The sequence below is a fragment of the Alosa alosa genome, chromosome 1 (genome assembly GCF_017589495.1).
Source record: "Alosa alosa isolate M-15738 ecotype Scorff River chromosome 1, AALO_Geno_1.1, whole genome shotgun sequence".
NCBI classification, from domain to species: Eukaryota; Metazoa; Chordata; class Actinopteri; order Clupeiformes; family Clupeidae; genus Alosa; species Alosa alosa.
This window is the reverse complement of record NC_063189.1, coordinates 24,441,522-24,469,216: the sequence shown is the minus strand read 5'-3', so window position 1 is coordinate 24,469,216 and position 27,695 is coordinate 24,441,522. Positions and strand designations below refer to the sequence as shown.

Here is a 27,695-nt window from a genome sequence, read left to right as displayed (position 1 = left end):
TTTGTAGACTGACCATCTCAATCTCTGCTCCCTGAATTAGGGTTGCCAATCGTTCCGTAAATTACGGAATTGTCCTGTAAAATACGGAAGCATCCCGTATTTGAAAGGAAAAATATGGTCCATATTGAACTGATACGGAACACATTTTGTTCCATATTATTGACAATCAACTCAGTGCAAATCCATGACAGATCAGTATAATAAGCTAGAGTAGACGATGAATGAAGAACGCAAGGATTCGTTTGAGATAAAGGGAAACTTTTGCTCCTGACATGTATCGCTCTCGGTTTGTCTGTCATCCCAACAGAGACTGCATTTTTCATTTGAGCCACTGTGAGTAGTGAGATGACATGTCTTGCTCAGAGTTTTACAATGCATATGTGCAAGATAAACAAGGCTAGCCTACTTGCTGTTGAGACAGAAAAAAGCCAGAGATGGCAGAGATATAAGGCTTCACCAAATTCAGAGATGTGCTTCTGAAGCTATTTGTGATGTTCACAAGATATTTTTTCTGTGATATCTGCCAGTTCAGTTTTATACATTTCAGAGTTGTTTGGTTTGAATAGAGCATCGAAATGATTGTAGTTTTTCCCCGGATAGAAAATGAGTAGGCTAGAAGCCAGGATACATTAAAACACGGAGCCCTGGAGGTGTTTTTTTGTATACCGTGATGTGTGCTCAATTATGATCTCATTTTACTAGATGTGCATAGAATGTAGTATATTTTGCGCTCATTTTAGTGTGTTCATGACACAATTTAGTAAACGGGCCAATCATTTTGTAAAATAATGCACTTTTTAGCAAAAAAAAAAGTCTTTAGTCACAAACACAGGCTCAGACAACAGAGATTTGGGTACAAGGGGCTGGTTTATTCACAAACAGGCAGGGTTAGGTAAGTCCAAGGGCAGGCAGGCAAAGGAGAAAACACACAGAGGAATAACACTATTGTGACACTGGAGTTCCAAAGCACGAAGAGTCCAAACAATACTCACAAAAGGATTACAGCACTGCCCATAGGAAACACATAAATCTTAAAAAGTTCAAACTTAACTCTCAGGAGAGATTCCAGATAGGCGTCTGAGTCTCCGGGGAAAGTTCTCCACACCGAGTAGGAATGAGTGGTTGCCAAAGACGAGGCCAGACAATGACTGAGGGGAGACTGGGTTTTAAGTAGGGAGTGAGGCTGATTGGGAACAGGTGCAGGTCTTTAGTAGTCTGGGGAGTGTGAACGAGTGAGGGGAGCTTCAGGAGAGTGAGCAGTGGGTGTGGCTGGAGTGGAGTCTGGTGTGGCTGACACATCTTGCAATACACACACACACACACATAGCCTATATCAATACTCCCCACCCTGTCTACTAACTGAAGTGTAAGCCCCCCTGTCCCCTTCTTTTCATATCAGAAAGTTGGCAAACCTACCTTGAGTGCCCAGTGGTACAAATGATGGTGCCTTGCTGTGGAAGTCAATATCCATCTCTTGAGTCTTGCTGGCATTCAACAGAAGGTAGTTTCCTCCACTCCATTCAACAAAGTTGGCAATGACCTCCCTATATTCCAGATAATTTCCTTTTGTCATACAGCCAACAATGGCTGTCATCCGATAACTTCTGGAGGTGACAGCTGTCTGTGTTGTATCTGAAGTCCGATGTGTACCAGATGAAGAGAAAGTGAGAGAGTACTGTACCTTGTGGGGCCCCTGAGCTGCAGACTACCACATCCGACTCACAGTCACTAGTCTCACATACTACGACCTGTTATTAAGGTTAAAATAAATAATTGAATAAGCAAAAACTTGCCAAATTTCAGTAATCTGAATGTTGGATAGAGCCAAGTTCAAAACTCTTGTTGACATACAGTCAGATATAGCCTAGATCCACCCTATTTCACTTGTAAATTCAAAAGGATGACATAAAAGTTGCACTTGTTTCAGATACTTTACATGTAAAGAGGTTGTTGTATTTTTTTTTAAATCAGTAGCCTATGTAAAACTGCATTATGATGTTGTGAATCTGAGGACAGGATCTATGTTATGTGTCCCATGTGTTTCATCCAGTTGAGAAAAGGTTATTGGAATGTAAGCATGCCGGTACTCTGAAAAAAATAAGACCACTTCTTATGGGTTACTGCTTTTGACCCTATTAGTTCATTTTTTATTTCCAAGGGGACACCAATGTTACATTATGTTGGCACATTCAACTTGTACAGTGTTTTAACCAGCAGTTTTCTTGAGCAGCTTTTATTCTTTAATTTTAAATTGTGTATAAACCTATACTAACAAAACTGCAGCGGTAGCCCTTAAAAGTTAAAAGTGGCTCCTAGATCATACATACCATTAGATAAATTGTTGTGATTGGCAGTGCAGATTTTAGTCAGGTGAAAATCTGTTTGAATGTGAGAGGAGATGACTATACCACAGCAAATGAGCTCTCAGATTCCTCTGTTTCTCAGGCTAATAAGACAAGACACCACAGGCAACAAAATAGTGTCAAAAATATACTTTAGAAATAAAGGATAGCACTCACAGTTATTTTTTAAACTTAATTGCCCAACTTGGTATTCCTTTATTAGAAGCGGTCATATAGGGATTGTCAAAGTTCCCCGTCATCTACTTCCTGAATTTTTGGTCAACGATACCCAGGACACCGAACCACCAGGGCACATTAAATTTGGTGGGTATGTAGCCCCACTAGACTTTTACGGAAAAATTTCGTTTTAGATCCCGGGGCCACCCCCCGTGCTGGGCCCCGAACCGCCAAAAAAAAGCAGTTTTTCCTAAATAACTACCTGAACCGTGGCACTGAGGATGAAGAATCTTTTATGGTATGTTGGTCTCAAGGGCCCACATCAACCTGACCCATAATCACTCATTTGTGATTTGCACCCCCCCGGTAAAAAATGAAAATGCAATATTATTCTGCTTTAATCGCCCCTATCTTCAGTTAAGATGTTCAGAACTGCACCAAATTTTATGTGTATGATTGACCTGGCATTCTCTGGGGGTATGCCAAGTTTCGTAGAATTTCATCCATGGGGGGGTCTAAAAAAAATTAGGTTATGTGTACATTTAGTGACTGTACACTCATTGGCCTGTAGATGGCGGTGCACACATATACACATGCACACACACACAGGCACCCACATACTATCGGTATTAGAACGGCCGATACATAATTACAAATTCAGTAGGATTAGAAGAAAGCCAAATATTCATCATCATCATCATGGCTGCATTTCCAGTATTGGCGATAAGTAGTCGTTTGTCCACTAGATGGCGCATCGTTGCAGTGAGACGTAATTTTGTTGGAAGTTAAAAGTGGGTTGGAAAAACAACGGACGGGCCCTCCTACAGGACCGCGAGAGAGCGTCCTATCATGGAGAGGGCGATGTTCACATGAAATGTAATTCCCATTTGTTCTTGAAGCCGAAATAAATCTGAGGATGTTTATCGGACATGCTTGGTTTTTACTGCAGGTACGTTAATCTTATAATATCAATAAGGACCTAGGTAATGTTACCGTTAGCGTTGGTTGAGTGATGGAGGCCAATTTGATTGATTGCATTTGTAGAAAACTATAAATGTGGTTATACCAAGCAAATTGATAGCAACACTGTAACTGTATCTTTCGACTGTCATTTGTTGCACGTGCTACAAAAATCATTCTGTGCAATGGAAGATTTACCAACGTTACACCGGTCTGATACAGTTTTGCGTGCGTGCAGGGTGTGAGAGGGGAATCGATGTGCTTCCAGCTTGGTAGTTGTAGTCTGTGAAATTAAAAAGCACGTGTGTGTGAAGTATCCAAACAATTACACCTTCATTTCATTATGGCTGCTTTAGCAACACACCTTAAGCTACTGTGTAGTGGGTCCCATTTAGAAGTGGCTACTTCATTCGCTTCATTCATATCGGGTGCCTATGGACTAGGCTGGGTGAACCCAGCCTGCCCGCTATTTATTTTTTGATTTCTTAAAAGATTGAGCTTGATCTGGTGAAAGCCAGACTAGCCATGGACCTACACAATGCAAGGGAACATGAATCAGCCTATATTTGCACGAACAATAACGGACAACAGCTCTTCAACTTTGACATGTCAGTTATTTGCACTACTGGTTAGATGTAAAACAGCATTTCGTTTCAGACTACTGTTACTTAATTTGTGCATTGACAATAAAGTATCACATGAACTAAAGATTACTAAAATCTTATGTAGAAGAAGAAACATTCACAAAAATCCATCCATCCAAAATTACCTTTGTTTTTGATAGCTGTTGAAAACGGCATGGAACTGACAGAGATGTTTTTGTTTATAAATAAATAAATAACATTATGCTGATACCTTTTGCTTTTCCCAAATACAATGTAGCCTACAGGTGTAAGTGACCTTTCATCAATCCAGTTGCAATGGATAAACTGTGATGAACTGCCCTACTTGTGATTGTTTAGAGATTTTAAAGGTTTTATAACAATGCTACATCTTCTTTTCTACAATCTATTCACCTTTTCAGCACCAGTAGGCTACTTTCTGTGCAGCCGCACACACACACTCAGGCATGCCAAACAAGCATACACAAAAGTTTCAAGAGTGGTGGGGGATGGAGTAAAAGATGGAGACAAATTGAAGTGTGATTTATTTTCGCGGAACGGATGTACAAGACTGAGTGGCGGTCACATTTTGTACCGCTATGCGCTACACCTAGTTTATAAAGACACCACAGGCAAAATACAAATCAATTGGAGTCTATAGATTTTAATAACAATATCGTAAAAGCACCAATTACCGGCCCTTTCGTTAGAAAATTCTAAAACAACAATGTTTTTTAATACTTCAAAATAACATTTGATAAATGAACCTTACATTTTTCAGTAGCCATAGGTGTGTAGATTTGAACAAAATCTGGTTTGGTTCTTACAGTACCGGGGCTTTTACTGCCTGAAATATCCGATTTTGTTTACCACACTTGGAGGTTAGTGCTGGCCTGGTGGGTCGCCTATTTCCGACCTTTCTCACGGCACATCAACGGTTAGACTGAGAATTCTCGTCGCAAATCAAAATTCCACTGGAGCTCCAAGCGGATTTGTACACGCAGCCTTACAACACTGTTTACAACTCTTCAAGTCACGGTAAGATGAATCCGCCGTTTTGGTTTGTATAAAAAATGAATATTAAAGGGATGGTTCAGGATTTTGGACATAGGACCTCATTTCCAAGTAAGCAAGTGTGATATTTATCAGTGGAGACCGTTTTCAACACGTTTCATCCAGTCCTTCTAATTGCAGAGTTCGCAGGTGCTAGGCTAGCGCAAGTCAACGGTATGTGCTAGCCTGCCACTAAAAACAGTCTTACCCACTCCAAAGTACACCCAAGGCAAATAAATTATAACGCCTATCGATGTAAATGTCTGTATTGATAGTTTTATTTCTAACATTATTCTATCCTTGCATTTCAACGATCGCATTACATTTTGAGGGACTAGTGTCTTAGCAGCGGCGGAATTATACTTGCTCCAGTTAGTAGTACTGCGCCAAAAAGTAAACAGTAAAGCTCACTCCAATGGGGATACCTAGTAGTAGCCTTGGTAATATCAGTCCGCCGCTGAGATGCAAAATGACTACTACCAACTTCAGGGAACAAAGTATAACTATTGCAACGCGATGCGAGGGTAGTTGTATTTCTTACACTATTCTATCAACACAGACATTTACATCGATTGTCTGGAATTTGCCTCGAAAGTGTCCTTTGGAGTAGGTAAGACTGTTTTAGTGGCAGGCTAGCACATCCCGTTGACTTGCGCTAGCCTAGCACCTGCAAACTCTGCAATTAGAACGACTGGATGAAACGTGTTGAAAACGGTCTCCACTGATAAATATCACACTTGCTTACTTGGAAATGAGGTCCTATGTCCAAAATCCTGAACCACCCCTTTAAGTGACACATACACATAAGAGGTCAGAAATACGGGACGGTCGGGCTGTTGCTCAAGGTTCAAGGTTGCCAAAGCGGCACCCATCCGATTATGAAACAACACCTGAACTATAATGTTCTGCAAAAGAATCTAACCTACCTACCTCACACTCATGCTTTTATTGCGCTAAATTACCTCACTATGAGTGGTACACTATACGAAGCCATGGTTAGGCTACCCAGGTAACTTTGGAAGTAACTGCTGATTGCAATCTGAAACAACACAAAATAAACATCAGCCATTTATTCATTTTTGAAAACAGCTCACAGTTACAGTTTTCTTTTTATTTCTCATCAGTAATCCTGTTAACGTTAGCGTTAATCAGTGTTTTTCCAAAATAGTTAGCATTTTAACTACTGTAATAATGATGGAAATCAATGATGTCCTGGAGGGGGTATTTTGCCCCACAGCACCAGGGGCGTTTTACCCTGCACGATATGGCTTCAAAAAACTAATGTAATTCTGAAAAATGTATTAGGCCCATATAAATAATATAATGTATGTAAATAACATGTAACCTACTGTCTAAACTTACCAAACTACTCACAATTCACACATAAATATGATATCCTGTAAAACCATTAACTACTGAAAATGAGAACACTCACTGTAAACCCAGATTTAGTTGTAATAATAAATATAGGTGGTCACTACTAATGTTTGTGTGTTTTGTGAAAACCCCCTATGTCATAACTAAAAGAAATTAGTTGATTGTACTATTTAAGTGAAATATACAGTGCACTGATCATGTTAACCAGAGACAACGATACATTTTATGTTTTTGCAAGGCAGAGGAGGGGTCTAATAAAAATTCTGCCCATCAACCGTTCCCCTGATCCTCCTCAGTCCACACAGACATGAATGACTCCATGCGTCTCGCTGCTGTGACAAATAGGCTACATTATTTCTGATGAACTTGGTGAAAAATTATGATGAAATAACCCAAAATTATGTTCAGTTTGACAGATAGTTAAATGTTTGTTTACGTGATTAACTTACAACCTGAGAAAACTAAGGTAAAGTTAGCTTTGTTGTTAGCATGCTAGTAGTCTTTCGGACAGTTAGCTCATGCAGCTATACCTTAGCATTCCAATGGGTGTGTATGGCAGATTATAACAATATCACATATGTTTTCGTGTAAATATACTTGTTTTTGTGCTACTTAGTTTAATTCAGACTTTATCATTGAAATTGGTGTGTCTGTAGACAGTTTTTTAGCTTCATTTCCTGCCTTAGTGTAGAAATTAAGTGGCCAGTAGGCACAGAGTGCACCCCCAGTTGTGCCATTCCAAAATAACTTTTTTCCACAGCAGCCAGTTGACAATGAAGTAGGAAAAGGACAGGTAAACACCTATGCTAAACACCTTAATGAAGTCACTGTTCAATTTAGCAGAATCAGCACCTTAATTAATGTCATTATTACCACCTGGGCCTGCTGTGAAAAAATGGTCCTTCGGCTTAACGTATATTCATATTACAGATTTGGTATTTTAAACGCATTTCCTGACTTCCGGTTGAGTTGCGGAAAATGGACCTGGGACAAATCTGTAAACCGGTGAAAAAACAGCATTGCTGGTAGAGCTGAAACCTCTATCAGGTGCAGATCTGGCCAATAGCCATAGTCTGCTACAGATGGATCTAAAGGCTTTCATGTGGATCCGGCCCAAAGGAAATTTTTATCTGGGTAGGCGACTACATGAATTAAATTGTTTGTACGATGCAAACACACACACACACACACACACACACACACATACACACATCTCAGCCAGAGTGCTCTATAATGAGTCTTAAGTGCATGTGTTAATTGCCACTTAATGATTATTTTCGGTAAGTGTTGTTCTTTTTCCTCAGTACAGCGGAAGTCTGCTGTGACATGCAATCATGTGATATATATGGCCCATAAATGCTGCTGGCATGCTAACTGCATGACACTAGCTTTAGACTATCCATTGATTCCTGATCATAATGCTTTGTAATGTTAAATAATGTTTAGCATAGCTTTATAAGCCATGTACAGTATATTCCCATCATTTCTGCTTTTGTTCTCAATCCTTATGACCTTTGTAACTTCCTACTGTTTTATCTCAGCTATAAATTCACTTTGGTATTTTGCCAGTTTTGTTTGTTTGATGTTTTGTGATGCAGATATGCAGATTTAAAATATAAACTTTTTCCTCTACATGTGACTGAAAATCTTTGATGTTATATTTCAAAGAATATTGTTGATTCCACTTTTAGCTTGTGGATGGTAAAATAATAATGATAATGCATTTTCATAATTTATAGGCGCCTTTCAAGTTACTCAAGGACACCTTGGAAAGTGTACAATAAAACTCAGCAACACACAAACAAAACAAACTAACAAATAAAAGCATTCAAAAACAAACAAAAAAAAAATAAATATATGGATTGAAGTTTTGAGAAGTGTGCTTTAAAGGTGGACAGAGAGTCCATATTGTGTGTGTCAAGTTTCAGAAGAACATATGTTTGTGAGAAATGTTAGTCGTTGGGCCCTGACGGTTAGGGTCAGGGCTCATAGATGGCAAGCTTGGTGAGGTCTTCTCATGGCTTGGCTCTATGGACTTAACGTGCTGTAGTCGGCCAGCTGTACTAGGCCCCATAACAAGTAAGAGCATGAAGAAGGATGGGATTCAATGGTGATGTCATGATTGCATTTCCAGAAACCGTTGCTGAATAACTACTTTTCACTGTAAACTCTTTTTTTACAGTTACGCTTACTCATCAACATTTTTAGAGTGTCCCCTCTACTACCGCTCTATCAATCACATCAAGAACAAAGTAGGCCTACTAAACTGGGCCCAGTTCCCCGAAAGCATCTTAAGCCTAAGAGCGTCGTAAAGTCCCTCTTACGAACGTCTTAAGATTTGCCGACTGTTTCCCGAAACCATCGTAGCTTAAGAGCGTCGTGAAAACACTCGTAGATCTACGAGTGCTCCAGAGTACTCGATACCGGCTAAGAGCCGCCTTAACAGTACTTCTCACTGAGGTCACCAACAGGACATACAGAGGAATTACAACTTAGAATACATAATCCAACTTACGTTCCCATTCTTTATTGTGTTTACCTGTGATGAATCAGATTTTAGCGTGCAAAATAGCCTACAAAAATGCAATCAAGTTATTAAACGAGATGTTGCCAGAATAGTTTGACATTATCTTTGCTAAGTGAAGGCTATATTTTATTAGGCCTATGAGGTAAAAAGCAGAGAAAGCAACATGTGGTTTAGTCTGTAGCCTACTGCATCAAAATCTAAGCCTACACATTTCCTCTCTTTCTTACCGACTTCTTTCTTATCTTCAAAGCGTGTTCTTGACACATGAAAAATTATTGCATGGTGCAACAATCTAATCTTAAAATAATTACAATTATTTATGTCTCTGTGTGGTATATAACCTACTTGTAATGCTTACATGCAGATGTCAAAGTGTTTCTATTTTCGTATTGATGTGAATTAATGGTGTAGATCCGAAGTTTAAATGGTAGGCCTATAGCTGTGACGTGCAGTCACCTGACATCACCGTCAAATCAGAGGATATTTCATAACTATTAACGTGGACAGCTCCCATTAAGAGCATCTTAAGAGCAGTGCACGCGCGTTCACGCTACGAGCATGTTCGGGAAACAGTCGGAAAAACCAAACGAACGATCGTAAGATGAATCGTAGAAAACCCTCGTAAGAGCGCGTCTCCGTCGTTATCGGGAAACTGGGCCCTGCATAATGCTAAATGTTTTTACCAAGAAGGACAGAATGCAAATTGTGAGTTGGTACTTTGATTATTTTCCCTTACAGCAACAAATAAGGCAAAGTATATGGTCAGTGGACAGAAAACAGAAGGCTACAGGAAAAGAAAGCAGATGAAATGAGAAATTAAATGATACAATCGCAGAAAGCAAATGTCAACACTACATGCAAGAAAATGTCAACACCAGATGACAGAATTATTGGTAACACTTGACTTCCAGAGAGGCCTGGATTTTCATAACACTAGTAGGTGGCAGTGTCCAGTAAGTTCTTTAAATAGCGTCTTTAGTACAGTGCATATAAACATTTGGAAAAAGAAACATGAAACATTTATAAACATTTATGAAAGGACAAGTAAATTAGGAAATCAATGTATATGATATTTTCTGTAAACTGTTGACTTATTGTGAGAATTCTTACAATTTTGTTGAATGAGCATAGTGGTATGTTCCCTGGGTCTCCCGCTTTGTATGGGAACATACTGTAGGACCCTTTTTATATATAAAAAAAAAAAACTAACCCCGAGTGGGGAAAATAGGACCCTTTTTAAACCCCCCCCCAATTATTTTTCTGCTCTGATAAGTCTACTACTTACTACTATTGTACTATTTACTTATTCTTTAGAATAAAATGTGTATTCTGTAGAACACATTATTCTTTAGAATGTTTCTTACTGTTATAATTTCATGCACAATGTAACCATCCATCACTATTCACTACCATCTCAGTGATTTTGTCTGGGGACTATGAAAGCCTTTTAGGCTTATGTACAGCCTGATCTTTAGTGAAATCACTGATGCTTAGTAAAATCATGAAGTGGTTTATAACAAAGTACTCAAAATCAACCCCTATGACTCCATAGTTATCCCTACCTTAAAAATGTCCGGTGGTGACAAAGTAGACTATAAATTGTTCTAATGCCTCATCCACGCAACACCTGGACATAATCAGTTGTCATATCATGTAACCAGCCATGCCAATTCTGCCTGCTCCACAAACAATACAGAGCAAAAACGTGTCACCAAAACACTTGTGAAGAGGCTGGGGAATCAGACCTAACAAATTGAGGGGGGAGGGCAATATGAGTGTGTGTGTGAGAGAGAGAAAGAGAGAGAGGGAGAGGAGGAGAGTGAATGGGGTGGCACCAAATAACGGTATAAGCTTTAGAAACAAACCAGTCCCTGTTTTACTGAATTCTTATCCAGTGTAGGCCCAGTATTTAGAGATATAACTGAAGTCAGGACTCACAGACAAATTGCTGAAATACCAGAGAAACACAGCAACTGCACAGCTCCTGAAAAACGAACAACAACATCATTATGGAAGAAGTCCCAGAGGTACAGCATGATAATGTCGCATAGCTAATTGTTTCATTGTGCTGAGTCTTCAGCAGAATCATAATGTTTATATCTCAAGAGATGTTGCATATCAGTAGTCACATTGTTGGGTAAAGCATTTGTGTTCATGTACTGTATACATATGTAGATGCATATGAGTAGCCATCTTATGAATATGTATAGGAGAGATCGTTCATGATTATTATCTTGATAGAAAAGTTTCTATTTCAGTGATTTTGTCAGTTTCGAGGGCAGCACAGTATTGTTAACATGAGAGGAACAGCTGCTTTTGGGAATGACTCCAGTGAACTCGGTTAAAAGGCTTTTTTAAAGATTTTTTTTTAAATTTAGCTGTTACAATGGCTCTTAAAATAGTATTTCAAGTATGCACCATAACAAAACACATATTTTGGCTATAATGTCCATTGACAAACATTACTATCAAAATATAGGCATATATCAGCCCAGGTCTCCCTATTGTTTTACAATTGTTTTAAAGGCATCATGTGAATTTGATATGTTTTTATTGACCACAGACATAACATTTAGCTTACTGGCATAACATGTACACTTTGATAATATAGATAGATAGACAGAAGCACAGAGAGGGAGAACTTTATTTCATTTCTGTGGCGCTGAAGCAATGTGATTTTTTTGTCTCCATTAATTTCCATCTGTTTCGTGGTTGAGGATCGAAGGCAAGCTTAACCAATACATATGCTTCCAATAGAATGCAAGAGGCTACAGTTTATTACATAGAGTCCGTAATATGTCGACTGTCTGTCCTGCCTCATTAACTCATCTCAGGGATGACTACTGCAATGCACTTCTCGTCGGGATCCCTAAGAGTCTTCAGAGGCTACAATACATTCAAAACTCTGCTGCTAGGATCCCGATGAGAGTGTGGAAATATGAATACATCTCCCCCATTCTCCACTCACTCCAGACTCTTGTCAGGATAGAATATGAGGTCTCACTCAGCAGTGTATCCACAGCAATTTTTCCTAAATTAATTTTCTGTCTTTTACTGTTTTAATGATATTTTTATTATTATTATTATTATTATTATTGCACTGTGTAGCAACTCCCTGAGAATGTAAAATGCATTACAAATAAAATATATTATTACTATTATATGAGGTACCAAGTTAAATTTTCTTTGGTGCTGATAAACAACCTTCAATTTATCTCCACCTATACAGTAGATTTGCATTTAAATTAGCCTAATGTTTTAATCAGGTTTCAAAGAACATTTATGCATGGTCTTCACTTGCCACCAGTGCCACTTTAAGATGCTTTACTGTCACTTTCAGGAGGTTGTTGAATCCATCACCCAGATGGGGCAGTTTAACTGTTCTTCCTCCCACTTCCTACACCATAAGTCAGCCTGGTGTATGGATGCAGATGACCAGAACTGTAGGAACTGGAACATCAGTGCTGAAGACCTTCCAGACCAGTGTCTAAGCCGCAACGATTACCTGGAAAAGTACATGGGAGCACGCCGCTCTCCGTTCTTCTTGCCAGTGTGTGTCATCTACTTGGTCATCTTTATGGTGGGTGCCTTGGGCAACGTGCTCACCTGCACGGCCATCGCCCGCTACAGGATCATGCAGACGCTGACTAATTACTACCTCTTCAGCCTGGCGGTGTCTGATCTGACGGTGCTGCTGCTGGGTATGCCCCTGGAGCTCTACGAGATGTGGAATAACTACCCTTTCCTCCTGGGCCTGGGAGGCTGCTACTTCAGGACCTTCCTCTTTGAGACAGTGTGCTTCGCGTCTGTGCTCAACGTGACTGCCCTCAGTGCTGAGCGATATCTGGCAGTGGTGCATCCTCTGAGCGTCAAGCACATCGCCACAAAGACCCATGCGAAGCGGGTCATCCTAGCGCTCTGGGGGCTTTCTGTTATCTGTGCGCTGCCCAACACAAGTCTGCACGGCATAAAATACCTCCCCCCCAGGTTTGGTCAGCAGTTCCCTGAGTCAGCTATCTGTGGGGTGGTCAAGCCTGCCTGGATCTATAACCTGCTGGTCCAGGTGACTGCGCTTGTGTTTTTCATGCTGCCCATGATATCTATGGGTGTGCTGTACCTGCTGATTGGACTGCAGCTGTACAGGGAGAAGGCGCTTATACAGCAGGTCACTGAGGTCAGCCTTGAGACAAACCTGGGCAAGGACAGTCACCAGATAACTCAGCAAAACAGACGTCATCAACAAGTTACCAAAATGCTCTGTACGTTTTTATTCTTTATTAAAGCATAACTCTGGAGTAAACATAACCTATCGTCTATTTACAGTAGTTAACAAGTTCAAACTTTTGATTGATAGCAAAGATACATGAATTGAGTTTTGAGCAAGACCATTTTTTTGCATTATTACTGAATGGGCTTATATAATAAGCATTGTGCCAACCATGTAAAATGTGTTCATACAAGATTCTACTACTTAGAGTAATGTGGCCATGGCCATACTAAAATAACTTTGTGTGCATCTGAATATATACAAGGGAAGATCAGTTTTGTTCATCCTATATTTGACAAATGTTGCAAACTGAAATCAGAAAAACTGATTAAAGGAATGTTCCATAGCAAAAGCAACCAAAGGTCCATCTATTTTCAGAAGCTAACAGGTTCAAAATGTTGTTTGAGAGCGTAATAACATTCGTTGGTGGAGTTTTGAGCAAGAGCGTTGTTTGCATTAACACCAAATTGTCTTACAGTGAAAGCGAACCGGGCATACACTCAGGTCAAAATTTCACACTACTGAAAATTTTCAAAATAGAATGGCACTTTTGTGGTAGTGTGGTGAGGTTGTCTACAGACAAATCAAAGTATTGTAAAAGTTGTAAGTGGTTTGACAGGTTATACAAATGTTGTTTTATGAAGGGAGTGTTTTTAGATTACCTTAGCTGTCTTCCTGTCGCAGCCACCTTGAAGTAAAGGCTGCAGAGCAAACAGCGCAAAACACAATCAATGAATGCAAAAGGAGAGTAGTCAGCACTCCTCTTGCGTTCATTGACTGTGGTTTGCTCTGCATTCGTTAATCGACTTGTTAACAACGTTCTTGCTCAGAACTCCACTAATTAACGTAATTATGCTCTCAAACAACATTTTTAACAGGTCTGTTCGTTTCTGCAAATAGATCCTAGGTTGTTTTTGCTTCGGAACACTCCTTTAACTTTAACATTCTCCCAGGAAACACAAATGTGTGATTTAACTCATCTTCTGTGCCACAGGTGTGTTGGTGGTGGTGTTTGCCATATGCTGGGCCCCTTTCCACATTGACCGTGTAGTGTGGAGTTACATAGAATCTGACAGCTGGACCAAGGAGAGATACATGATTTTCGAATGGGTCCATGTCCTTTCTGGAGTTTTCTTCTACCTGAGCTCAGCCGTGAACCCCATCCTCTACAACCTCATGTCCACACGCTTCAGAGAGATGTTCAAGGAAGTGATGTGTCAGTCCCTCCAGCGCCGATACTCTGTCACCTCACGGAGCACAACCTATTAGAAAGGTGTCTGTTTTGGCCTACCGTCACAACAGAGATTATTCACCTCGTCATCACCAATCTTCTAATGGACAGGATTTCATGATCTCAATCATTTTCTGCTCATAAAATCTTGGTCTAATCTTGGTCTCTCCATCACAATATGGACACATAGTAACTTAGAATGAAAACCTGACACAAAATGCTTACTTTACACAAATTAGCTAATGTATTTGTGTTGTAGTGCACTGTAATACTTTATGTTTTGTTGGTCTATGGGTACATTTGGCAAAAATAAATGCATGTTCAGTTGTATTAATTCCTCATGGTGAATATAAATGTTATGTTTAATGAAAAGACAATTACAATACCTTTTTATTATAAAAAAATAAACACAACATATGATAAGAGTCATCTTAACATCCTCTCAGAATGTGTGTTCTTATGTAGTATGTTTTTACTCATCATGTGGCATTGGTGAACCCAGACAAACCAGTTAGCAAAATTGAATTTTCCCTTCAGGTCCGTCTGGAAAGGAGTCCATTGACTGTTTCCAAATCACCAAAAAACAACAATCCAATCATAATCACTTATCCGGCATGGGGTGGATGGGCTTTACATGATGATAGATGGAGCAAAGTGTTCAACACAACCAATGGTTGCGCTGATGGCGACAGGGTCAAATAGATATGAACATGTATTTTCTTTGGATTTGAGTAAACAACTTCATTTAAAACCTATGTTTACAAGAAAGCGATCTGAAGCGATTTGGAACGTGTTTAGCCCCCCCTTGGTAGGATTGGTTATATTTCCTCTGCTGCTGGAGAAGTTGTGCAATACGCTATTTCAAACTGGGGAAAAAAATAACGATAAAGCACATGTGGATTTGTTTACAAGCTAGCATACGTTTGACAGAACAATGTGGACGTTACAAGGTAAGAAACCGAGTTTCTTAGTTGAAATAGTGACCAAGTTCTCCTTTATTCTTGCACTTTTGCACTGTTTGACTTACTCATTTGCACCATCACCATGACACTCATTCACAAAGAGCACCTTACCTTACCTTATGCACAGAGGACCACAGGCTCAGTCCCTGCTTCAGTCATTGTAAGCGCACCTGATTGATTAATCACCCACTATGTGGATACTGTTTTTTAGAATTGATTTAGATTTAGTTTTATTTAGTATAATTTGTATTTTAGTATATTTAGTATATTCTTTATGTTCTACAGTCCTTATTGCTTAGTTGTGTTTTTTTTATTTATATTATATACTTTTAATTACTTTTTCTGCTGTTAGTGAATGTGTGTGTGTGTATGTTGTCTATATGCTACTGTGACCTTGAAGTTTCTATAAGTATCTATCTATGTATCTATCTATCTATCTATCTATCTATCTATCTATCTATCTATCTGTCTATCTATCTATCTATCTATCTTTAAGTTTAATGACAATAAAGTCAATGAAGCCTTTCCAGACACACTCTCAATTTCAATTGAGATTTGAGAAGCAGTCTGGTGTTAACCAGGCTAATCATGCCCATATTGCTGAAATTGCTTTTGCTTTTGCTGTTTTGAATCACATTTGAGGAAATAAAACTTGTTGGGAATGTTAAGTATGTGAAAGGGACATTTGTAAATCAAATGTTAGTTATGCAAAATGTTTGTTTCATGCCTTTTGTATAAATAAACATCATATTTGTGCATTAATCACGCAAATTAAGATATGATACAAATGTCACCCCTGGTAATGTTGACTAACTAAAAAAAAGTAGACCTACTCACCTGAAAATGTCCATACAATCAAAACAATAACTAAGAAGTTCAAATAAACTGGAATTTTGCCCTAACCAACAGTGAGGAGAATGGTAAGAGACAAAACATTCCAGAAAGGACACTCTTGGAGAGTTGCAGAAAAAAAGAGAAAAAACTTCAGAGGTGACCTACATGCTAACAGATTATTTCAAAGGCATACCAGGAAAACACTTTTCTTGTAATTTAACTAAATGTAAATGGCTGGAGGGATTTTGCCTGAAACTGTGTTCCATGATGAAAAGGATCTATTTCCGTACAAAGTCAGAGATCATCAGGTGATTCAACATTAGGGGTTTCCTGGCAGCCGTGAGACCAACCAGAGAATGTCTAATAAGGGGTAACTGACCGACAAACATGAAAGGCAGAGCTAGAATTTCAGGTATGTCCCTCCTTGGCTAATGTATTCTAAAGATGGAGGCCGAAACATGGCTGCCGCCATACAGGCGACTCGCTCATATTCTGAATGGCAGATTCTACGCTTACGAGAATACTTTGATTTGTTGGTGGAAGTAATTACACATGAATGAGCCCATACTTTTTAAAGAAAAAATGGGTTTTTGCTAACCCAAAACACAAAAGAAATACACAATAGCTTTAAGAGGCTCAAATGTCGTAAGTTCTGTGCAACATGAACAAGATCCTTACGAGAAACCATATGCGTGTTTAACTCAGTAATGGTAAAGAAACAGTATAAATCCAGTAAGACACAAAAGGGCTTAGGGCGCTCAGGAGACTTCAGATAATTACTTGCTCAGGTGCTCTTCTGCGACGGGTGAAGTGAGAATCCAAAGAAAAAAGAGATGTCCTATGCCCTGATGAAGGCCAATATGGCCGCAACGCGTAGGCCCATGTGCTTTTAATCAGTTCTTGCCATTTTGAATTAAAGGCTTTTTATACTTTTTCAACCTCAGAGTGCCTCTGCAAACTCTTTTTTCTTTAGTATAAATCCAGTGTTTATACAGGCAGTCACATGACTGTTAATCACTTCCCTCGTAAGGATCCTGTTTATGTTGCACAGCACTTCAGTTAAGAGGCAGAAACAGTCTAAAATCTGCCCCCATAGCATAGCTTTAACTGCCTGGCTGTTCTAGCTACTAGCATGATTACTCAAGCTTTGTAGCATCGATTTCTCTTATTTTTCCCCCTACCGACAGACAGTACCCTACTCGGTGACCATGAACAACAAAGCCCTATATTGAAAATAGCCGGAGTTCCTCCTTAAGCTATTGGTGTGGCTGTCAGACTGAGTTATTGCACGTACGCAAGAAGAGAACCATATGTATCATCTTATCTTATTTGCTAGACAGCAAATACATTTCCCTAAATGTTGGTGTGTTACTTTAAGCGATGTATGTTTTGTCACTTGGAAAATGTGCCAAAACAAAAAAAAAAACAAGAAAACAAAATATTAATTAAATGTACTAATATGACTGCAGCTCAGTCCTGCTCATTCCCTCGAAAAGAAATAAATCAAGTTAGTTAATTTGTCTTCATCTCTCACTCCAGCCACTACTCTTGCAACTCATTCTATGTGTATGTAAGTGTGTGTGTGCACGTGGGTGTGTGTTTGCTTTTGTGTTTGTGTGTGTGTGTGTGTCTCTCTCTCTCACTCTGTGTTTGCGTGTTTATGTATATGTATGTATGAGACAGTATGTGTTAACATCAACATCTCAGGGGAGTCAGGCTCGAACCCGTAACCCTCCGGTTGTTTGTGTGATTGTGGTATTTTCCATATCAGTCTAATGGGGCCCACAGTTGCAAGTTGGCTTCCCAGGAATTGTTAACAGAAACAGAAGTTGTTTTTTTCCTCATGGAATTATGAGTGGTAGTGTAGAATTTACTTCTGTTTATTTAACACAGTAAGGGCAGCTGTGCAAATGAGTGTATTGTTTATTTTCTGCGTCTGTGAGAGAGAAATCTGTACGACGACCCACATCTGTAATGTCATGCCTTGGAGACGGTACTGTTTATAGCCATTGTGCACAAACATACCCAGCGAGACCGAGCTCAGTGTGGACACAGTGATGTAGTTAAACATAGAGAATAATTTATGCACCTTCCCAAGCATCCACACGGCCATGAGCACATAATGGCCCAGAGATGAGAAGATGCTCTGTTTATTATTGTTTCACTGAATAAGCTCATGTCATAAGATCTGCCATTAGACCGTCCTGCTGGATTCACAACAGCCTAAATGTATCAGCCTTTTAATTCCTTTTTACCAGAAATATAATATTGCATAGTGGGAGTGTGCTGTATTAGTGTTGCATACAGACAAGCTTACACATTTCTTCCCTTTGAGGAAATATGCTCCCAGTACATACCAAACACAAAAGTAGCACTATAAGATGGGATTTACAATAGGAAAACCAAGCAGGGCACAATCACTTATTTGGCTGTCTAATGGGGTCTAATTTATGTGTGAAGTGTCTTGTGCATGAACTATCATGTAGTGTGAGTAAATGACTATTGACCCTATGTTATTGTGGTTGGTCTGACAATGTCCTTTCCTTTTAATGTGCAAAGGTACTAGTGACAATGGGTGAGTACTATTCCTTGTAGTACTATTGCTGTCTTTAGTTGGGCTAAGGGGGAATCTGTGAAGTAGTTGCCGTGTCATTCTAACAAAATAGACAGATTGGGCATAGTAGGAGTGTAAGGGCTCGTTTGGGGCAGCCTTGGTCTACTGGTTAGGGCTTCGGGCTTGGAACCGAAGGGTTGCCGGTTCGATCCCCGACCCAGTAGGAAAAATTTGGGCGGGGGAAGTGGTTGAGCACTGCTCTCCCATGCCCACATCCACGGCTGAAGTGCCCTTGAGCAAGGCACCTAACCCCTCACTGCTCCCCGAGCGCCGCTGTAGCAGGCAGCTCACTGCTCCGGGGTTAGTTCCATGGTAATGTGCAAGATGCTTATAGACCCTTTCAACAATAAAAACAAAAACAATGCTTGAACGTTCTATTTGGGCCCCAATCTACTTCCTCTGCATTAAGATAACATATGGAATGTTAAAACGGAAGCCTTGTGGGGCCAACTATGATGCTGATAATGGAACTCTCTTGAAAATGGGATTATGTAAGGGATAATGTATAGAACGCCGGTCATTATGTAAGGGATAATGTATAGAACACCGGTCATTATGGGGAAAATAAGTCCCGACAGGCTTAACCGACCCGGACGCGGCAGCCCGAGGGGTCTTTGTTTCGCCCTGAAGGGACTTATTTTCCCATGATGACCGGCGCTCTATACATTATCCCGCTTTATTATGACTACTTGCCAAAACGAAAAAATAAACTCCATGATATGTCTCTTTACACTTATTTGTTACCGTTTTGTCGTGGCTTTTGCTGAGAAACAAATAGTTCGCAACACACGCTGAACTTGAATCAAATATTCTTTAGAACACAGCTGATCAACCGTCTGCTTTCACTTTTGAATGAAGTTCCAAGCACAAACTCCGTTGCCATTGAAAGCGGTCATTCTTGTTTTCAGAGGTCCTTTCCCAAGAAATAATGACCGCTAGAACTTTCGGAAATCCCATTCAAGTCAATGGAGCATTCTACTTGCATTGTGAAGAGCCGTATAATAAGGGGAAAATAAGTCCCGACAGGGCGAACCGGACCCCGACACGCCAGCGGAGGGGTCTTGTTTCGCCCTGAAGGGACTTATTTTCCCATGATAACCGGCGTTCTATACATTATCCCGCTTATTATACGGCTACTTGCCAAAACGAAAAAATAAACGGTCATTCTTGTTTTCAGAGGTCCTTTCCCAAGAAATAATGACCGCTAGAACTTTCGGAAATCCCATTCAAGTCAATGGAGCATTCTACTTGCATTGTGAAGAGCCGTATAATAAAAGTACGTAACGTGAGGGATATGTGGGTGAATGGCCAAAAGGGGATGACCCCACTTAACTGCAGTTCAGGAGAGTGATGGCAGAGGGAAAGAAGCTGTTCTTGTGTATGGTTGTTTTTGAGCGCAGGGATCTGTAGCGCCTGGGTCAGATGGGTGTGTAAACATATGACCACAACTGTATAAATAATAAAGAAATATAAAAATATACTTTTAAGTATACAATATAACAATACAATCAAATGTACAAATCTACAAAAAATATACAATAACAATTGAAGAGAGGGAAGGAATAGTGCAATATTAACAGATTTAAGATTGAAATATAAATATAGTGCAAGGCAGTTCAGTGCAATGGTAATATATTAATAACAATGCCATTGTAAGGTTGAAATATACATGAGGTAGATGAGCAGAACAGTGTGATTGACTTTGTTCAGTGTAAGGGTGGGGGCTATTCGAGCGTTCAACAGAGTGACTGCTTGGGGAGAGAAGCTGTCTTCATGTCGGCTGCTTTTGGTGAACAGTGCCCTGTATTGCCTACCAGAGGGAAGGAGGTTGAACAGTTTGTGACGGATGTGATGGGTCTGCAGAGATTTTTTGCTGCCCTTTTCCTGACCCTGGACCGGTACAGATCTTGGATGGAGGGGAGGTCAATTCCAATGATCCTCTCTGCAGCCCTAATTGTCAGTTGCAGTCTGGCCCGGTCCAGTTTTGTGGCTGACCCAAATTTCGCATTCCCTTTCAAAAATTTCTCACAAAAGGTTTTTAGGTTGACTCCCAAAACTATAGTATTCTCTGTCCTATGACTAGTGCTTGCATTCTGAATACAAATGAGAATACATATCACACCTTTTAAAGGTTAACGGGTTCAACTGAAACTGCAAACAGTAACAAAAATGTTCCCTGTCCCTCTCAGGTAAACTGCAAACAAACACCCAGAGTCCAAAAGTATCTGGCAGCTTGAACAAATTCCTTTAAAGGACAAAAAATGTTGATACCATCAATGGTGACATCATTTTGGTCTACATATAAAGTAACACTGAAAGTGAAAGTAACAGTGAAAGCAACAACGCTGACACTGAACACAATGGCACAACATATATTTTCAAAGGAAACACAGGACATCCCAGAACTTTTGTGTTAACTCATGTTAGGGTCTTGAAAAATAAAATAATTGCAAAACATAACAAAGGGGATTGTACTCTTCTTTCATCCTCTGTGTGGCGAGTCCTCATTACAAATTTAATAGAAAGAAAAAACATAATCACATGAAAGACTTAACTAATTGGAACAATCCATAAACCTCAAAGCTCTTCCATACATATCAGAACTCCTGGTACGAACAGACCACTTTGAAAGCAAATTGCCTTTAGGCAATCAATTTGTTTCTTTAAACAAGGAAAAGAAATAAGAAAAACAAGAAAGTTTTACTTATCTCAGGGATGAAAATATAGAAATATAACTTGGCTTTGCAGTGTGATGTTCTTCAGTACTAAAACACACTGTTCTGTTGAATTTCCAAGTTTTTTCAACTCTAAAGTTGCTGTAGATCATCAAACATTTAAAGGATAATTCTGGTATTTAGCACTTTGAGTCCCTTTTCTGTTTTTTTTTGGATGAACTAGAGTGGTGGACACCGAAATTTTGACGATGGGTCCTGTCTCGACTTTCTGCCTCGTTTTGAATCGCCTTTGACGGTTTCAAAGTGGTTAGCTACGGGCATGCACAAACATGTCCTTAAAACAACCCTTAACATTCGTTTTCAAAACTGTGCAACTCACTGAGTGGTCAATGGTGTTCGTTGATTATTAAAAACAAATATATCGGCGCAATGTATGATTTAAATCTGTGTTATTTGCTAGAACTATTTTTTCAGATACCTCACAACCGCGTATAAACTTCCGCTCAATATTTGAGTTTGAAGCATAGACAGTAAAAGAAGGTCTCTAGGAAAGACTACAACAAATGTAAACAGACCCCTTTTCCGTTTCCGGTAGCTGTAATATCAAGGAGCAATGAGTCTTCCAACAGAAATCAATGGAATTTTACAAAATGCCAAATAAAACACGACAGAAACTATTTTGCTACGCTACTTGTTTTGGAACATCAACGAACATCACTAACCACTCGGTGAGTTGCACAGTTTAGAAAACGAACGTTAAGGGTTGTTTTAAGGACATGTTTGTGCATGCCCATAGCCAGCTACTCTGAAACAGTCAAAGGCGATTCAAAACGAGTCAGAAAGTCGAGACAGGACCCATCGTCAAAATTTCCGTGTCCACCACTCTAGTTCATCCAAATCAAACCAGGAAAGGGACTCAAAGTGCTAAATACCGGAATTATCCTTCAATTGAATTCAGTCTCCCAGCAGAGACACTTGGATCTCATCACCAAGTGCAGTTCCTCCACCTGTCAATTGGATCCTGGATCCAAGCTTAGTTAAGGTATGCCTGACCTCTACCTCTGACAACATCAACAATCAATACTTTCCACTGTTCACCCTTTATTCACTGAAAACTGCCACTGCTATTTCACTGATTAATGTAACCTATGACCTCCTTTGTGTTTCTTTACTTATTTTCATTTACATTTATTAATTTAGCAGATGCTACATATGTTAAATATATTACAAGGACCATTCTCCCCAGAGCAACTTAGGGTCAAGTGCCTTGCTCAAGGGCACAGTGGCTATCACCACCCCATCTTCCTGGACCTCAGTGCAGCCGACACCATTTCTCACCAGCTTCTGGACACTGGGGCCTGTACTACGAAGCGGGGTTACTGGCTTATCTGGGTAACTTCGAGAGTAACTTGATCACGTGTGGCGTAACTTCCCGATTAACCCGTACTAAAGGTGGATAGGTTTTAACCGAGGTATGCTGCCATGGCAATTTACACTGCATCTCAAACCTGCTCTGAGCAGGTTATGTTCTTGGTTAACCCGAGGTTTCCGTTAACCACACCCTTTATAAGTACCACCCCTCCACTAACAATTTCTCCCGATACATGTCGGCGTACCTGGATGATCCATACGACATTGGAGCGCAAATCGTGAGGGACTCTCTTCGCAGGGCGAGGGGTTTTAGAGACCGCAAGAAAATATATATAGCCTACCCGGACAATACTCTCTATGAAGATATAGATTGTCAGCCGAGGGAATTCGTTATGTTTGTCAGATGATCTAGGAAGACGTCTCATAACAATGCCCGTACATGGACATTCATGTATTCCATCGGTGATGCTGAACATCTGAGCAAGAATACTGTATGTCCGAAAATAAATCGAACATAGGCCTACAGTATGCTGAACATCTGAGCAAGAATAAATTGGACATATAGTAGCCCTAATAAATTAAAATCACCATTTAAACAAACGTATTGAATTGAATGTCATATTACTGTACCCTGCACATAAAGGCAGTTTCGTTCCGCTTAGCTCCACTCTGGGATCGATCCATTGGAGTGGTGTTTCAGAAGGCTGGGCCTTATCAAAAATCCTTGCATGTGATTGGATAAGCCACTTGTCCGTCATCTATTGACTTGCTACTTCAACCACTCACATCGAAGCCAACCCGTGACGCTGAGAACAGTCTCACAGTCGCTTCTATGCTACGTCACATCTATGAAACTCCCACCCTGCGTCCTGATTGGCTCTACCATAAAATCTGGTGCCGAAACCACTTTCAACGGAAGCGATCCCAGGTGGATGTTAGTGGAGCTAGGCGGAACGAAATTCATCTGGCGAAAGTCAGGTTAAAGATAGCCTACATGATACCAAGAACTCAGTGATGGAGCAGGTAGGCTATGTGTGGCATGCAATTGTTGGTCAGATTGATCAGTTTCCGTCAGACGCCCAAAGTTCAACATCGAGGGCATGAGTGGTGGGTGGTTGGTCTCTCAAAGTAGAGCGTCAAAAGGGCTTTATCTAGGAAGGGTTCTCTTGATAAAGATGGGGTAAAATACTATAGACTGATGGAAATGTAGCCTATAAACGCCTATAAAAGTGTAACTATAGGCTACTCGAAGACATTAAAGGGAATTAGTTAATGTGGGTCTTCTGTTCTAAAATGTACCAGCAATGTAGGTAGGTATAGTCTACAGGAATAAAATATTTCCAGCAAAAGGCAACAAAGTTGCCCTGTTTATTTTGTGTTGTTTCAGTTGTCCTATAGTGATAACTGGTATAATTTACAATAAGCCACAACCACCATCTAGATAATTTTACTCTTCACACATAAGTTTCAGTAATTGTTTGGTGCTACTATCACCTGAGCATTGTATAGTTTAAAGGTTGTATCAGCGATAGTGGGTATACGTCACTTCTGTTGATGTTCAAACAAAACAGAGCGCTAGCTCGCTACTCCCTCCCCCTCCCGTACAATTAAATCTCTCCTAAGCTCGCATCTCATCAGTTATTGGTTGAAACACTTTATTTTGCCTTTGAGTGGGTTGCCAACCCTTGTTGGTAGCAATTGTTTTTGTGTACAGATCTCAGAGACTGCCTACAGAGACACGTTTTTTTGACGGCCTTGATTGGTCAGCTACCGGATTGTTAGGAAAGATTAGATGAATGTGATCATTTATGTTTGGGCCTTTTTTGGGCCTGAAATTGCTGATACAACCTTTAAATGTAGCCTATTGAATAATTTTAAAATACTTTGAATTCAAAGCAGAATCTCTTCTTTCATAATTGCTTGTATAGCCTACTTGAATATTGAGATCATGTGCTTCATTGCTACATCTGATCATGATGAAAATATATGCATATGGGTAATGCAAGGATTTTGCATTTTGCATACAGTACTCACTATGACATGGTTACTTAATACTGGGATTAGTTGAGCGACATTGTGAAATGATCCGGATATCTTTATTACTTTTACAATGGAACACAATATCTGCTGCTTACTTCTGAGACCTGATGCATTCAGTCTCTGTATGAAGCTACTCTGAGAACCGGGTAAAGTTAAACATGTTCCGTAAAAAGTGCAAAACACTCTCTACGACCCTCCTCTCCCATTCTGAATACATTTGTTAACTGAACACATTGAATAGTCTAGAGTAGTGACAAAAATAGAGGTTTGAAAAGAGGTTTTAAAGATAACTGCTTATGTATTCACAGCTTTTTGTAAACAAACCCTTAATCAGAAAGCAGTGAAAAACAGAGATGCTTTGGATTTATCACAGCTGTGTGTGGATGATTTAAAACATTGTGAGCCATTGCATGAAAAAAGGTTTGGTATGGTTCTGATATGGAATGAAATCTATCTAGCCTATCCAGTGTTGTGATTTGTGCTCTCTCATACTCTTTCTCAGAAGTGTTTTCAGCAGAGCCCAGTGCTGATGTGAGAATGTAAGAACAAATAACATTCACTCCCCTTGGATATTTCCCCTTTTTTGCTTTTATCTTGGTCAATTTAATTGGACCTTTTTTAACAATAATTTACAAAAAAAACTTAATGTCAAAGTGAAAGCAGCTTGTGGCCTCCGAGAGTAGCTCGCTGGACCAGAACCCGGAGGAGAGTCTAGGGGATGATGCTCGGCAGGAGTCTGTCCCCCTCTCTCTGGAATTAGCCACGGTGCTTGACCATGCCACCCAGCTGCTGGGTATTGCGTGGCCTGACCAACTGGAGCATCAGGGCTCGCTCATGGACGGGTCATACTGTGAGCAGTGCCCGGAGAAGCAGCAACGCCCCCTCCTAGCCTTCCCCGATTTCCTCAGTGAGGTGCAGTGCTCATGGGGAAAACCCTATTCTGTGCGGTCACCTGTGCGAACCACATTGCAGAGTGGCGGAAGTGCACGAGCTCTCAATGGGTTCTCTGCACACTGGAGCACGGGTACGAACTACAGTTCACACCAGCCTGTGGCAGTCGTCGGTCCATCTTGGACCTCCAGCCACTGAACGCATATTTATTAAAAATTCTATTCAAGATGCTGACACTGCAGTGCATTATTCAGAGCATGCAGCAGGGGTTCCGATTCACCCTCGGCACAGGACAAGGGCAGAGTTCAGGAGTTCTCGGTCTTGTGCTTCGGCACTTTCACCCTGCACTTTCACCAAAATTGTTCAAGAAGCGTTAGCCCCTCTCAATAGACGGGTTTTCGCATATTAAATTACCTCGACGACTGGGGCCTGCCAGGACCCTCCTGGAGCTCTATGTAGCTGAGATGCTTGACCATCTCCAGCAGTTAGGTTTCCAGGTGAATTGTGCCAAGATCCGGCTCATGCCCGTGCATACAATCAGATTATCAGCCAGGGTTCTGTGGTCAGCGTGGGTCAATGTCACCGCCTGCTGGGGTTGCTGGCAGCGGAATCTCATGCAGTTCCCTTCGGCCATTTGCCATTCCATGCACACCCTGTCAGTGACAGGGTGTGCCTCCGACCTCCGTGCTCGGCCACGGTCCCGCCGTGGGACCTAGCCTTGGTGCTGAAAGCTCTTGCGGGGCCGCCGTTTGAGCCAACAGCACAGGCCCAGCTGAAGTGGCTGTACTACAAGACGGTGCAACTACTAACGTTGACCTCGGTTAAACGAGTAAGTGACCTCACTGCGCTAGCCCTGCCTGCCTACAGTTTGCAGTGGATGACTCAAAAGTTTTTCTCCACCCCAACTTCTTTTTATCAGCCAAAGATCCTGTCCTCTTGAGCAAAGACTCATACCCGGTTCCCAGGGTTGATGAGACACTTGTTGCAATAAGATCACAATTTTTAGTTCCCTTAATCTTAGAAGTGGGTACTGGCAAGTAGTTCCCAGGGTGGATGAGACAGTTGTTGCACTGGATCACAATGTTTAGTTCCCTTAATCTTAGAAGTGGGTACTGGCAAGTAGAATTGACTTCAGAGACTGGTTTTCCATTGGTCAGGGTTTGTGGCAGTTCACAGTCTTTCAATTTGGCCTGTGAAACACCCCATCCACCTTTGAACATCTGATGGAGAAAGTATTGAGCCCCATGTCACATTCTGCTTGTGTCATCTATCTTGATGATGTGTTGGTCCATGCTGCTGACTTCAGTTCTGCCCTAAACAACCTCCGTAGAGTACTTGAGTGCATCAAGATAGCAAACCTCCATCTAAACCCCAAGAAATGTACCCTGCTATGAAAAGAGTCACACTTCCTTGGACATGTAGTGGGACCTCAAGGAGTTTCAACAGACTCTGCAAAAGTGAGGGTGGTGCAGGAATGGCCTATCCCTAGTAGCAAAAAGGTGATTCGGGGATTCCTTGGCCTTGCCTCATATTACCGCCGGTTTGTCCTTTGCTGATGTTACCAGACCCTTGCATAGGCTGATGAAGAAAGGGAGAGATTCACTGGGGCACAGGCTGTCAACAGACATTCCTAGAACTTCGACAAGCTCTGGTGAATGTACCCATTCTGTCCTTGCCTAAACCCAGCCAGCCTTTTATCCTTGACACAGAGACTAGTGACAGTAGAGTTGCTGCTGTATTATCGCAGGAGACAGATGGGGTACACGTTTTTT

The 27,695-nt window shown here is 40.6% G+C and overlaps 1 protein-coding gene across 1 annotated transcript; it reads left to right on the top strand.

Annotated features, from left to right (window-relative positions):
- Positions 1 to 12,324: 12,324 nt before the first annotated feature.
- On the top strand, positions 12,325 to 14,770 carry LOC125296966 (neuromedin-U receptor 1-like). Its single transcript, XM_048247121.1, has 2 exons — positions 12,325 to 13,297; positions 14,300 to 14,770. Exons 1-2 carry the CDS (start codon positions 12,325 to 12,327, stop codon positions 14,572 to 14,574), a joined length of 1,248 nt encoding a protein of 415 aa, XP_048103078.1. The 3' UTR covers positions 14,575 to 14,770.
- Positions 14,771 to 27,695: the final 12,925 nt, after the last annotated feature.

What these genes read in the sequence shown, in the direction of transcription:
- LOC125296966 (XM_048247121.1), top strand. Translation starts at nt 12,325, where the DNA reads ATGGTCTTCACTTGCCACCAGTGCCACTTTAAGATGCTTTACTGTCAC. An exon ending in ACAAGTTACCAAAATGCTCT is followed by an intron (nt 13,298 to 14,299) that starts GTACGTTTTTAT and finishes TCTGTGCCACAG; the next exon opens with GTGTGTTGGTGGTGGTGTTT.